We start from the raw sequence: 14,563 nt of genomic DNA, 5'->3' as shown, positions 1-14,563 counted from the left end.
CAGGAATCCAGGTAGATGACTTGTCATGTCAAACAGCAGTGGTGTAAAGTAACTCCAGTACTGTAGGGCCTACTTACTGTACTGTAAGTAACATTTTGAGATATTTGTACTTTACTGGAGTGTTTTCAATTTCCAATGCTTTACTTCTACTCCACTACATCTCAGATCCAAATATTGTTGTAGGCCTACTTTGTACTTTTACCCAACTACAATTATTTGAAAAATGCAGCTACTAGTTACTTGCAGACATAAATGATATTACAAAACACACAATAACCACTTTAGCCCTATTTTATACCTAGTCTAATTGAAAATAGCCGATCGCAAGCTTGTAGATCTGCTATGTAGATCTGCGATTTTCAAACATTTTGTAGCCTACTTTTACTTTTGATGCTTTCAGTGCATTTTGATGCCAATACTTTTGTACTTTTAATCGCGTACATTTTGAATTACGGACAGAGTATTTCTATTGCAGTATTGATACTTTTACTCAAAATTGAGTACTTTTTAAACCACTGGACGTAATGTCAACAGTTTGCACTTTGGTAAACAGACCGACGACAGGTTTAATGTTTACCTGTAGTTCCGATTTCCATTCATGAGGTCCCTGCCCGGTTCACTACCCGGATCACAGTTGTCAAACGCTGGCTGGGGGGAGACTCTTATCTCCGCTCGGTCCTGTTGGCCGGTGTGCAACGCCTCTGCTGCCTGCGACTCCCCTCCCTCCCTCCCCGAGAGAGGGCTGTCAAAAAGGCCCCTTCCTACCCTCCGTCCCCGGAGAGTCCGTTAGGCCGGGCCGGGGGGGGTCTTTTTGGTGTCTCCGTTTTGTAGACCCCGGTCCGGGGGCAAAGTATCCGATCAGGTCTCGCTGCCACCGGAGAAACCAGGTCGCTTCAACGTCGCTGGCCAGACCCTCGCTAGCCGCCGTTAGCTGGCGCTGTACCCGGGGCTTTGGCAAAGTGGACAGATCAAACACAAGCTGTCAAGATATCATCACAGCAGCTCCGTTTGACTTCAGATTCATCCCTGAAAAGCGATTCCCGAGGCTCCCCTCGACGGCGAGAACGTCCACAAGAAGTGCAGATACAGATTGGTTATGCTATGATAATTAACTAGCTGGCTTGGCTAAAAAAAAAAAAAGAGGGCTGCTGGATAGTTGTAAATTCTGACAGAAGATGGCCAAACACAGCTGTTGCAGCAGATTCCTGCGACGTCGTTCTTTTGCAGTTCAAGGTTTAGTGGTCGCTGTGTCGGATTTGAGGGCTGTCAACTCTCCCTGGTTGTTTTTTCCAGCAGTAGTGTGAGGATTCTTTTCAGCCCTTGGTGACAGATCCACTGTGCTGGGGCTCCTGCTAAATATGGTGAAGTTGCCTTTCTGACACCGGCAGCAGGAAGAGGTGGGCTCAGTCACCGTACGTCACACAGCATCAACTCCGCCTATTTTGTCAGTGGTGGAAAAAGTATTCATTATTTTTACTTTAAGCAAAAGTATCAATAGAGGGTTGCCAAGTTGCCAACCCTCCTGAATCTGGCAGGATCGAGTCTTCTGAATTTCGACCCCATCTCCTGCGATGCTCCTGAATAGAGGGTATGCGCGTGACATCATCATCATACCCGGAAGTTATGTGGACGCCTACTGAGTGGCAAAAAAAACTACTTTCTGGCATTGACAGCCCATACATCCAAACAGAAAAGTCCTATCTTATTGCATTAAACGACGTTACGTTAAACTCACTTTGCCACTCGAGTTGCCAATTCACTTTATGCATGCGCATACCCTCTATTGTCAATTCTCCTGAATTTCTCCTGGATTTTGGTGACAAACTCCCAAACCAGAGGGTGATGTCATAATATTGAGGCATAGTGCATACAGTATACAAGGGCCATGAGACACAAACGGGCATATGTCCAATAAGCTTGAGGATTGGTGGCTTTACATCAGGGGTTTTCAAAGTGGGTGACGGGGCGACGGCAGTCCAGGGGTGCCGTGAGATCATTTGATAATATTTGGAATTTATTTGGACACTTGAAATGTTTTTTAGTATCATTTTAAAGTACAAAGTTATTTTCAGTCAGTTCTAACCAAAATGGCTATTATCTCAACGTTTTCCTACAGTCAGGCAGAAACCTCTGTCGCACAAAACTAGTGAAAACAGCAGATCTACAAGTACACAACGTGTGCTTGTAGATCTGCTGTTTTCACTAGTTTAGTACATTTTATAGACGATAAGTACAAAACGATTATTATTTATAATTGGGATCTCCATATATGTTATTATATTATTCCTAATTGTTATTAGGAATGATGTCAATGGTTTGTGTTGTGTGATGTCAGACCAGAGCTCTGGTCAACCTGAATAAGATGTGACGTAGTTTCTAAATGTCACATTTAGTCTGAGTACCACCGTAGGAAAACCTTTTACAGCAGAGTGTACTGTGAGAGTCAGAGAGTCACGGACATATAGAGACAGACAAAGAGATTGACAGAGAATATACCAGTAAGACTCCCTAATCGGGAGATAAGCGACCGTTATCTCCACAAATAGGCCAAAAAATTTGTTTTACCAATTATCAAGACATACGGGCAGTTGACAGTTTGCCATGGTTACTCATTGAAGTTGAATCTCCATATATGGAGATAACCTACGCATCACACTAAGTCTGAACTCACCAGCCCATATTTGGGCATGAGCAACTTATGTCTCCATATATGGAGATATGATGACATCACACAGTCCTCAGCCGATGATGTGGCGTGATGTCATACAATACACAAACGAGCCCTACAGTATAAAGGGGCAATTCTTGCCAGGAAAGAAGCATTTCTTCGACTCAGACCTTATCGCCAGGGTTGGCTTATCGGTAGGACCATATATGGATTCTGTTAGTGTGGATCTCCTAACAGGGCATCATCTGGGATACAATCCCTTTTATGCCCATATATGGAGATCCCTAACAGAATCCCTTTCATGCCCATATATGGAGATCCCTAACAGAATCCCTTTTATGCCCATATATGGAGATCCCTAACAGCATCCCTTTTATGCCCATATATGGAGATCACTAACAGCTAACAGAATCCCTTTTATGCCCATATATGGAGATCCCTAACAGAATCCCTTTTATGCCCATATATGGAGATCCCTAACAGAATCCCTTTTATGCCCATATATGGAGATCCCTAACAGAATCCCTTTTATGCCCATATATGGAGATCCCTAACAGAATCCCTTTTATGCCCATATATGGAGATCCCTAACAGAATCCCTTTTATGCCCATATATGGAGATCCCTAACAGAATCCCTTGTATGCCCATATATGGAGATCCCTAACAGAATCCCCTTTATGCCCATATATGGAGATCCCTAACAGAATCCCTTTTATGCCCATATATTATGGAGAAATCCCTGCTCTGAGTATCTGACATCAGTGTGATGTCACCTGTTTATGCCCATATATGGAGATCCCTGCTCTGCGTATCTGGTTGCTATGGTAAACAGTTGGTTGCTAGGGTAAAAAAACATGGTTGCTATGGTAAACAGTTGGTTGCTAGGGTAAACAGTTGGTTGCTAGGGTAAAACCATGGTTGCTAAGGTGGTTGCTAACGTACACTAACAAACCAGCAACAACAGACTGTTGCCACAGCAACGTACACAAAGGTTTGTGTACACATGTGGTGTGATGTCATACTGATGCGGAGATATGAGCAGGGCAAAGGTGTGACGTGTGACGTGTGACGTGTGACCGACCGACGGACGGCCGGTGGAGGTTTTCATAGTAAACTGCTCCCTGACGGTCGCAATTAGTCTTTCCAACCTGCAAGAAACGCCTTCCAATTTAGAGTCCAAGTAGCAGGTGTCCTGTCCACGCCTGTCCACGTGTCCTCACGTCTCAGGTCACCCTCATGAACATGAAGAGGAGCCACAACAACATCTACCTTCAAATGATGAGCAATGGACAGCTGCCCTCATCTTCCTGCCCGACGATCACCAGCTGTGTAACCAGACAGAAACAAGGAGACACAGACAAACCGAGATCTTGCGAGGACTTCAACGCAGCCAGTAGAAGTAAAGAAACATTTGATGACTTACACAGGAAAGAAAACCTCTTATGTGATACGAGTTTCATTGAGGTATCGACACATCATGTCCAGCATGTCCACACCAAAGAAAAACCTTTGCAGTGTAAACACTGTGACAAGGGCTTCAGTCAGTTAGGTCACCTGGAGACACATAAGCGTGTCCATACTGGTGAAAAACCCTTCATCTGTAGACAGTGTGACAAGAGTTTCAGTGAGTTAGGTAATCTGAAGAAGCACCAGCGTGTCCACACTGGAGAAAAACCCTTTGTATGTAAACACTGTGACAAGGGTTTCAGTCAGTTAGGTCACCTGGAGACACATCAGCGTGTCCACACTGGAGAAAAACCCTTTGTGTGTAAACACTGTGACAAGGGTTTCAGTCAGTTAAATAACCTGAAGACACACCAGCATGTCCATACTGGTGAAAAACTCTTTGTGTGTAAACAGTGTGACAAGAGTTTCAGTGTGTTATGGACTCTGAAGACACATCAGCGTGTCCACACTGGAGAAAAACCCTTTGTGTGTAAACAGTGTGACAAGAGTTTCAGTGTTTTAAGTCACCTGAAGACACATCAGCGTGTCCATACTGGTGAAAAACCCTTTGTGTGTAATCAGTGTGACAAGGGTTTCAGTGTGTTAGCAACTCTGAAGAACCACCAGCGTATCCACACGGGAGAAAAACCCTTTGTGTGTAAACAGTGTGACAAAGGTTTCAGTGTGTTAGGGACTCTGAAGAAGCACCAGCGTATCCACACTGGAGAAAAACCCTTTGTGTGTAAACAGTGTCACAGACTCTGAAGAGGCACCAGCGTGTCCACACCACATAAGAGTTTCAATCAGTTATATTCTGATGACAAACCATCATCTCCACACTTCACCCAATGAGTTGTCCACCCAATGGCGCTAACCACTCAGGCCATTCTTATTTTTTTTATCCCACGATTTTGCAACCCATTTTCACCCAGTGCCAATTGCCTATGTAATCCTGGGCTCTGCTCTCCCTCTGCCGTGCCTGGGGAGACAATGGACTGACCTCATGCTTCCTTCAATGCATGAGTAGTCCAAGTTGTTTCTTTTCACCTGATAGGGGGATTTCCCCAGGATGAATGTAGCGCGTGGAAGGAACACGTTATTCCATCCAGTTCCTTTCCCCTCCATCAAGCGCCCCGGCTGGCCAGGGGGAGGCATTATTGAGACCAGGATTACTGCATGTTTTTGTGAGGGTATCAACCCTAGGAGACACGGGGAGAACATGCAAACTCCACACAGAAAGGCCCTATCGCCGACCCCACCTAGGGTGTGGGCGTTGATGACGCGGAGGGAGAAACACGACCCCAGCACCCACAGCGTCCCCCGGCGGGAATCGTACCCAGGACCTTCGAGCTGTGAGGCGAAGCGCTAACCACTGCGCCACCATGCCCCCTCCACCATTCAGGCCATTCTTAAGCAGAATGAAACACGATGGGGATGATCCAGCTAGGCGACTAGTAAGATGCCTCAGGGTGCCACGCGAGCGACCTCGCCCTTTCTGGCCAGTGATGTATATCGGACCAGTTACCCATATATGGAGACCCCTGGTACCCATATATGGAAATCCATATACTGTATTTAGTACATCCCTTTTATGCCCATACATGGAGATCCCTGTCTGAACCAGCCACACAGATATGGGCTGTCTTCCTCCATATATGGGCATTCCCATATGAAGTCCTGTTAGATATGGGCTTAATATTGATGACATCAGGGATCTCCATATATGGGCCTAAAAGGGATTATGTTAGTGGTTCCCATGACATCACAATATACAATATCTTTTATGCCCATACATGCAGATTCCTATCTGAACCATGTCTTTGCCATCTGGCCAGTGATATATAACGATGACATCAGGGATCTAAGGCTATGTGCATAAAAGGGATTCTGGGGAATACATAGGTGATGTAGGAGCCAGAATGACACCATTGGTGTAGAGAACTACACCAATTCGGCTTTTCATGACGAATAAAATGGAACAAGTCTAAAAACAACAACCCGACAACACTTCTTCGGACCTTTAGATCTGCTTCCCACCATGGCCGTGTTCGGATCCCAAGTCCTGGTAGCTGTGAGTCGTTCAAGGGGGTCACATCTGATCTCCAGACACCAGCACCACGCTCGTCTGGTGTCCACGAAGTCTCAAAGCGCTCCGCTGTCAGAGCCGCTAGAATGGACCGTCCCACGCGCACACCGCCACAGAGCAGTAAACTGGGCCGTAGCACCTCCACAGAACCAGAGACCTCAGGTCTTTGGACGCCCTACAGAAGCCCACCTGCATCACCTAGGCTGCGTCCCATCGCGCTTCTTCCACCAGTCATGTGAGCGGCTGGACGAGGCCAGGCCCACCCCCCCACAGACCCCCCCACAGACCCAGGCATCACCCGGCAGCGGTGCTGTTGACAGGCCGCTAGTGGAGGCCAGGAAGCCTCTGAGTAAGAGAGTAGTAGAGGAGCTCCAACATTACTACAACGGCTTCAGGCTGCTGGCCATCGACACCAACATCGCCTCCAGCATGGTCTGGAAGCTACTGCACGGACACAACCTCACCAGGAGAGAGCGCCGACGATTGCTGAGGACGTGTGCAGATCTGTTCCGTCTGGTTCCCTTCACGGTCTTCATCATCGTCCCCTTCATGGAGTTCCTCCTGCCCGTCTTCCTCAAACTGTTCCCTGAGATGCTGCCGTCCACCTTCGAGACGGAGTCCAAGAAGGAGGAGAAGCAGAAGAAAGCTGTGGCTGCTAAGCTGGAGCTGGCCAGGTTCCTCCAGGACACCATCACAGAGATGGCCAGCAGGAACAAGGCCCAGACAGGGTTCTCCACCTACGTCCAGAAGGTGCGCCACACGGGGGAGCAGCCGGCCACCAGCGACATCGTGCAGTTCTCCAAGCTGTTTGAGGACGAGCTGACGCTGGAACACCTGGAGCGCAGCCAGCTGGTGGCGCTGTGCAAGCTGCTGGAGCTGCAGCCTATAGGGACCAACAACCTGTTGCGATTCCGTCTTCTAATGAAGCTACGGAGCATCAAGGCTGATGATGAGATGATCGCTAAGGAGGGTGTGTCCGTGCTGAGCGTATCAGAGCTGCAGGCAGCGTGTCACACCAGAGGAATGAGGTCACTGGGTGTGACCACCCAGCAGCTCCAGGAGCAACTGCATCAGTGGTTGGATCTCCACCTGACAGAGAAGGTTCCTCCGTCTCTGCTGCTGATGTCTCGTGCCATGTACCTGACGGAACTCAAACCCAAGACGCCCGTCATCCCCGCTCTGCCCAAACTAGAGAGCGTTGCGGCCCCTCCTAAGGAGGATGAAGCTCCAGTGAAAGACTTCTCAGCCTCAGTAGTCATGGTGGACTCCCTGGACCCCGCCCCGGTCCTCATGGACAGAAAGATGGAGCACATATTAGACCCGGCCAGGATTCTGGACGCGTCACACGACATGCCATCCATAGAAGCCCAACTGATCCACGCCCAAAGTGCAGAATTGGCCCAAAAGGCTCAGATGTCGGCTAAAATGTGAACTGTGTTGACCTGCGCAGGGGAACGGTTTACCTTGCCAAAATGTCCCCCCTGAGTCGCTGATCCAACATCACTGGAACCCTGCCGTTCCACGTGAAAACCCTGGCGTCTCCATTCATCACACAGGCTTCCTTTTATCCTGAAGGAGATGCATGCTTTAGAGGAGCAAGAGGAACTTATAAGGAAGAAAAAGGAGCAACTTGAGCTTGAAGTTGAAATAGCAGCCTCAAGGGCAAAAGTGAAAGTGCTGAGAAGCTCTGGAGGATCTCGCACAAGCAGAACATCTAAGCCATCTAATGCCATGAATTCATATGCGGAAAGAGAACAAAGGAAACTCAAAACACTCAGTGCGGATGCAAAATCATTTGTGCCTCATGCTAATAAGTCAGCAGGAGGCCAGCCCAACCCATATAGTTTGGGTGCAATACCTAAAAGAAGGAATGGAGCTCAGCAACAAATCAATCACCCAACAATATCAGCCAGCCACTCAGTAATACAAACCAGTCCCCCAGCAATACAAACTAACCACCCAGGAATACAAAACAACCAACCAGCAATACAAAACAATCATTCACCAGTACAAAGCATTCAGCCAGCCACACCAAGGAATCGGTCCACAACAAGCAGCAGTGAACAAAGTCAAATAATACAAGTACTGGAGCAACAAAATCAAATAACCGCATTGCTTGTTCAACAGCAAACTCTTTCATTCCTGCCTAAAAGAGACATTGAGGTTTTTGATGGTGATTGTTTGCAATATTACACTTTCATAAGGGCTTTTGAGCACAGCATAGAAGAGAGGACTGACAACCCCAAGGACTGCTTATACTTTCTTGAACAGTACACCAGGGGGCAGCCAAGGGAGCTTGTCAGAAGCTGTCACCATATGGCTTATGACAGAGGATATGCCACGGCTAAGGCTTTGCTGCTGGAACATTTTGGAAATGCCCAGAAAATCGCCTCCGCCTACATGGAAAAGGCACTTTCATGGCCACCAATAAAATCTGACGATGTGAAAGCTCTACAGGCATACAGTCTTTTCCTAAGAGGATGTTGCAATGCCATGGAGGAGGTTGATTATATGTACGAGTTGAATACACCTACCAACATGCTGGCCATCATAAAGAAATTGCCCTACAAACACAGGGACAAATGGAGAACCAAAGCCTGTGACTTGCAGGAAAGGAGCGGCCTGAGAGCTACATTCATTGACATCGTTAACTTCATTGAGAGAGAAGTGAAGATCGCAAGTGATCCAATCTTTGGAGACATACAGGATGCTCCGTCAATGGCATTAAAAAAGGATCTGTGGAAACCCAGAGTCCAAAAGGGAAGTAGCTTTGCCACCACCATTGCAACAGTGGAAAGTGATGTTGAACCTGGTACAGAGGTGAAGGAGAGAAGCTCATATGAAACTACAGTTTGCCTGTTTTGTGGAGGTAGACACACGTTGGATCTTTGCCTTCAATTGGAGAAGAAAATGCATAGTGAGAAAATTGGCTTCTTAAAAGAACACGGTGTGTGTTTCGGATGCTTGTGTGTTGGGCACATAAGTAGAAACTGCAAGAAGCGCCTGTCATGTAAGGTATGCAGTTTGAAGCACCCCAGCATCCTTCATGTTTACTCAAGAGAGAGAGCAGAAAACGTTCTGCAAGCCACAGGAGAATCCGAGACCGCAGTGAGCAGTGCTCTGATTTCTGTGCAATCGAGTGGTCTAACAGGGGCCGGTGAACAAGACTGCACACTAGCTATTGTACCAGTTCAAGTCAAGGCCAAGAAAGGACAAGAGACATTGATTACATATGCCTTCTTGGATCCTGGGAGCTCGGCATCATTTTGTACGGAGCGACTGATGAACAAGCTCAATCTCAGGGGAAGAAGAACCAACATTCTCCTTAGAACGATGGGACAAGAGAAGGTTATTGGAAGCCATATAGTTGCAGGTTTGGAAGTGTCTGGTTTGGATGGCGAGTGTTCATGTGACCTACCTGACATCTATACACAGAAAAGTATGCCAGTTCATCAAGGCAACATTCCAAGACAGAAAGACCTGCAACGATGGCAACACCTTAAACATGTGGTAATAACTGAAGTTGATTCAGGTATTGACCTTTTGATTGGAACCAACGTGTCCAAGGCTCTGGAACCATGGCAAGTTGTGAGAAGTGCAGAAGGAGGCCCATACGCAGTCAAAACAATGCTGGGCTGGACAGTGAATGGACCTCTCAGAGGAGACGGAAGGAATGACACTGCTCGTGGACAACCAGATGTCACAGTCAATAGAATTTCCATTGCAAGCCTTGATGACCTGTGGAAGCAGCAGCTGAAAGTTGATTTCCCTGAATGCAGTGAAGATGAGCAGATGGGGTTGTCAAGAGAAGATGGTCAGTTCATGGAGTATGTGGCAGAATCTGCAAGGTTGATTGATAGCCATTACACAATTGGCTTGCCTTTGAAGAAAAGAGATGTGAACATGCCAAACAACAGGAGAGTAGCAGAACAACGCACTCTGAGCCTCAAAAGAAGGTTTCATAAAGATGCTTCATTTCATGCTGACTACACTGCTTTCATGAATGACATAATCTCTAAGGGCTACGCAGAGAAGGTGCCTGCCGAGGATCTGGAACGCAGTGATGGTAGGGTATGTATATACCACACCATGGTGTATACCACCCTAAGAAGAGAAAGATCAGGGTCGTATTTGACTGTGGAGCTACATTCCAGGGAACATCATTGAATGCTCAGCTTCTACAGGGCCCAGACCTTACCGGCTCACTATTGGAGTAATGACCAGATTTAGGAAGGAGCCTGTTGTACTCATGGCAGACATTGAGGCCATGTATCATCAGGTCAAAGTAACATCTGAGGATTCAGACCTGCTGAGGTTTCTCTGGTGGCCAGATGGAGACCATGAGAAGAACCTGATAGAACACAGGATGGTTGCACATCTGTTCGGAGCCACATCCTCGCCAAGTTGTGCATGTTTTGCTCTGAGGAAGTGTGTGATAATAAAGACCAGTTCGCAACCAGAGTAACTGAAACTGTCCTTAACAACTTCTATGTAGATGATTGCCTGGCGTCAGTAACATCTGAAGAGGAGGCGATCACACTGTACCAAGATCTACGTGCACTGTGTTCTAAAGGGGGTTTCCTACTGACAAAGTGGATAAGCAACCGACGCAGAGTGCTGGCTGCTATACCAGCAAAGGAGAGAGCAAAAGAAGTTAAGGATCTGGACTTGGATAACGACACACTTCCTGTTGAAAGAGCATTGGGTGTTTAGTGGTGTGTGGAATCTGATGCATTTATGTTCAAGCTCATGCTCAGTGACAAACCCTTGACCAGAAGAGGGATCCTCTCCACAGTCAGTTCGATCTATGACCCCTTAGGATTCTTGGCGCCTGTGGTGCTGTCAGCCAAAATCATCCTACAAGACCTGTGCAGAAAAGATCTAGGTTGGGATGACGTGATACCATCTACATCTGCTGAAGAGTGGACAAGTTGGCTGAAGGAGCTCTGTCAGCTTGAAGGTTTTAAAGTTCCCCGATGCTTGAAACCAGAGGATTTTGGAGAAGTGATCTCTGCGCAGTTGCACCACTTCGCAGATGCAAGTGAAAGCGGGTATGGAACAGTTACTTACCTGTTATTACACAACATCCACAGAGAAGTGCACTGTACCTTCATCATGGGAAAAGCCAGAGTTGCCCCATTGAAAGCCATTACCATCCCTCGTATGGAGCTGACAGCAGCAATGGTGGCAAGTCGAATGGACAGGTTGTGGAGGAAGGAGCTGCAAATGCAACTTCAAGACTCAATTTTCTGGACTGATAGTACTTCAGTGTTGAAGTATATCAGGAATGAGACCTCAAGGTTCTAGACTTTTGTAGCCAAAAGGGTCTCAAAAATACTCGGTGTGTCCAATCCATCTCAGTGGAGGTATGTCAACACCACAAGCAATCCTGCTGACATTGCCTCCAGGGGAGTCAAGGTGGAAACACTACTGAAAGATGACACATGGGTTTCTGGACCACGGTTTTTGACTGGGTCTGAAGAGGAATGGCCTGTCAACCCAGATGACAATTTAAAGATCTCCCCAGATGACCCGGAGGTCAAGTTGATTGTCTTGGTTAATGCGGTGCAGGCCGAAGAGGAAGTTGATGCTGTGGCCCACCTGATTGATCGCGTTTCGTCTTGGAGACGTTTGAAGAGGATTGTGGGCTGGATTCTCAAGTTTGGGAACCTGCTGCGTTGTCTCAGCCGGAGGAGGAAAGAATTGAGTGTCACTCTTCCTCAATCTGGTTTGAATAAAGATCAACAGGAAAGAAAGATGGAAGGAGAATTGCAGATGATCAAGGAACATGTCAGTTCTCTTTCAGTGGAGGAACTCAAAAGAGCAGAGATGGAAATCGTCCGCTCCTGTCAGAGGAAGAGGTTTCCTGATGAACTCAACTGTTTGCAGAAAGGAGAGAATGTGAAAAGGACTAGTCATATCTACAAGCTCAACCCAATACTTGAAGATGGCATTCTGAGAGTTGGAGGACGACTCAGTAGATCGGCCATGCCTGAAGAAAGTAAACATCCAGCCATATTGGCAAAAGATCTTCACATTTGTGATATCATTCTGCAGCAAGTACACCAAGATGTAGGACATGGAGGTCGTAACCACATGCTATCTAGCCTACGCCAAAGATATTGGATCCCTGGTGCTAGTGTGGCCATACGGAAAGTTCTGTCCAAGTGCATTGTCTGCAGGCGTCTGAATGCAACTCCAGCGCACCAGCAGATGGCAGATTTACCTCAAGACAGAGTTTCTGCAGATCACCCTCCATTCTCTCATGTTGGAGTTGATTTATTTGGGCCTTTCGAAGTTAAGCGAGGAAGGAGTATGGTGAAGAAATATGGAGTTCTCTTCACATGCTTGGCGATAAGAGCCATCCACATTGAAGTAGCACCGTCATTGGATACGGATTCCTTCATTAATGCCCTTCGACGCTTCATCTCAAGACGAGGACAAGTGTTGGAACTGCGCTCAGATAATGGAACCAATTTTGTCGGAGCTGAGCGGGAACTGAGAGAAGCAATGGAAAGTTGGAATCTGGCTCGAATCAATGACACCCTACTTCAGAAAGGAATTAAGTGGATCTTTAATCCACCTACTGGATCCCATCATGGAGGAGTCTGGGAAAGGCTGATAAGATCTGTGAGGAAGGTACTGAATTCCACCCTGAAAGTACAGAACCTTGATGAAGAGGGTCTGCACACAGTTCTTTGCGAAGTGGAATCTATCATCAACAGCCGACCCATTACAAGAGCATCAACAGATCCAAACGATCTGGAGGCACTAACTCCCAACCATCCTTTGCTGCTTAAAATCAAGCCTTCATTGCCACCAGGATGCTTTCAAAAGGAGGATATGTATGGATATGTATTCCGCAGATGGAAACAAGTACAGTATATAGCTGACTTGTTCTGGAAAAGGTGGATCAAGGAATACTTACCTCTACTTCAGGAACGTCAGAAGTGGTCAAGAGTCAAGCGCAACTTCATTCATGGAGATATTGTTCTTATGGTTGATGACTCAGCACCACGCAACTCATGGCTCACTGGAAAGATTGTGCAAACCACACCAGATAGAAGAGGACTTGTACGCTGTGTGCGGATCAAGACAAAGACCAACTACCTGGATAGGCCTATCACCAAAGTTTGCCTTCTACAGGAATCAGAAGATCCATGAGGACTGCGGTTGACCTATGAACTTCATAGACATGTATACAGACATTGACCCCCCCCCCACACACAATGACATTGATGTTTTTCCCCTGACTTGACTCACTGAGTGATGGATAACATCACTTTATTAGGCTGAACTTTGTTTTGTGCCTAAAGAAGAAAAGAAGATCGTTTTTAAGTGTTTTCTTGCTGTCTCCTACATGTTATGATTGTGTAATTATTGTTCCCATAATTAGGGGCCGGTATGTAGGAGCCAGAATGACTTAAATGTAAATGTTCATTGACATGAATAGATGCACCTTTGATTGACATTGGGGAATGTGGACGGAGAGGGGGTGAGCGTGGGAGCGACAATTTCTGTTGACCGCATCAAACGTAAAATAACATCAACGGTAGTATGTATAATAGTGTGCTGGGAACTGTTATACTTTATCTGTTTTACTAAGAATTAAATGGTCAAACGCGATTCCTGCTGTGGACCTGAATTCTTTTGCGTGCGCGTCATACAAGTGTCTACACTCTCATGTTTAGCTCCTCGCGGCTCTTTTTGAGCGGTGGTCACACCGTCTCCATAGCGTGGCCGTGTGTGTATCCGTGTCTGTGTGTCTGTCTGTCTGTCTGTCTGTAGCCTCTGGTGTATGTAGCCTCAGTACCCTGGGTGACCAGAGAGGTGCTGTTGAGTCTAGCCTGGCCTGTGCATCAACTGCAATACACACACACACACACACACACACACACACACACACACACACACCCCCCCCCCCCCCACCGCTCAGTTCACACGGGTGTGATTTTTGAATGGCCTACAGCCGCAATAGGTGATGTCACCTGTGATGTCACAGTGATGTGTCAAGGGAACCACAGTGTCTCACAGCTCTTTCTTGAGTTTTTTAGTGCCAATTAATTTCCAGGGGATAAATCTGTCGACCTATCCATCTATCCATCCACCCATCTACCTACTTAAAACAAAAACACAAAAACAAAGAGTAATAAAAAACAAATTTATTTTCTTTAAAAAATAACCCCCACCCCAACAGAGTCCCCATACTATTACATACACAGAGCCAAAATAAGTTGCTTCCATGTCCTTTCATTCAAATCTATTGGGAAGTGCTATGACAGGGACTGTTCTTGTTCAGTGGCTTCATATTGCTTAGTCAGTGAGGCTGGGCGGAGAGGAGCGGACTCTCCCGTGTCCACAT

At 46.7% G+C, this 14,563-nt stretch overlaps 1 protein-coding gene across 1 annotated transcript; it reads left to right on the top strand.

Annotated features, from left to right (window-relative positions):
• Window positions 1-6,057: 6,057 nt before the first annotated feature.
• LOC308297823 (LETM1 domain-containing protein LETM2, mitochondrial-like) lies at window positions 6,058-7,632 on the top strand (the record flags this gene model as incomplete). The annotated part of the gene is made up of 1 exon (XM_080741390.1): window positions 6,058-7,632. The coding sequence occupies exon 1, from the start codon at window positions 6,154-6,156 to the stop codon at window positions 7,630-7,632; it is 1,479 nt and encodes a 492-aa protein (XP_080597516.1). The 5' UTR covers window positions 6,058-6,153.
• Between the last annotated feature and the right edge of the window lie 6,931 nt (window positions 7,633-14,563).

Source organism: Nannobrachium achirus, assembly GCF_963921795.1.
Source record: "Nannobrachium achirus genome assembly, chromosome: 2".
Classification (NCBI taxonomy): Eukaryota; Metazoa; Chordata; class Actinopteri; order Myctophiformes; family Myctophidae; genus Nannobrachium; species Nannobrachium achirus.
This window is presented reverse-complemented; position numbering and strand designations above follow the sequence as displayed.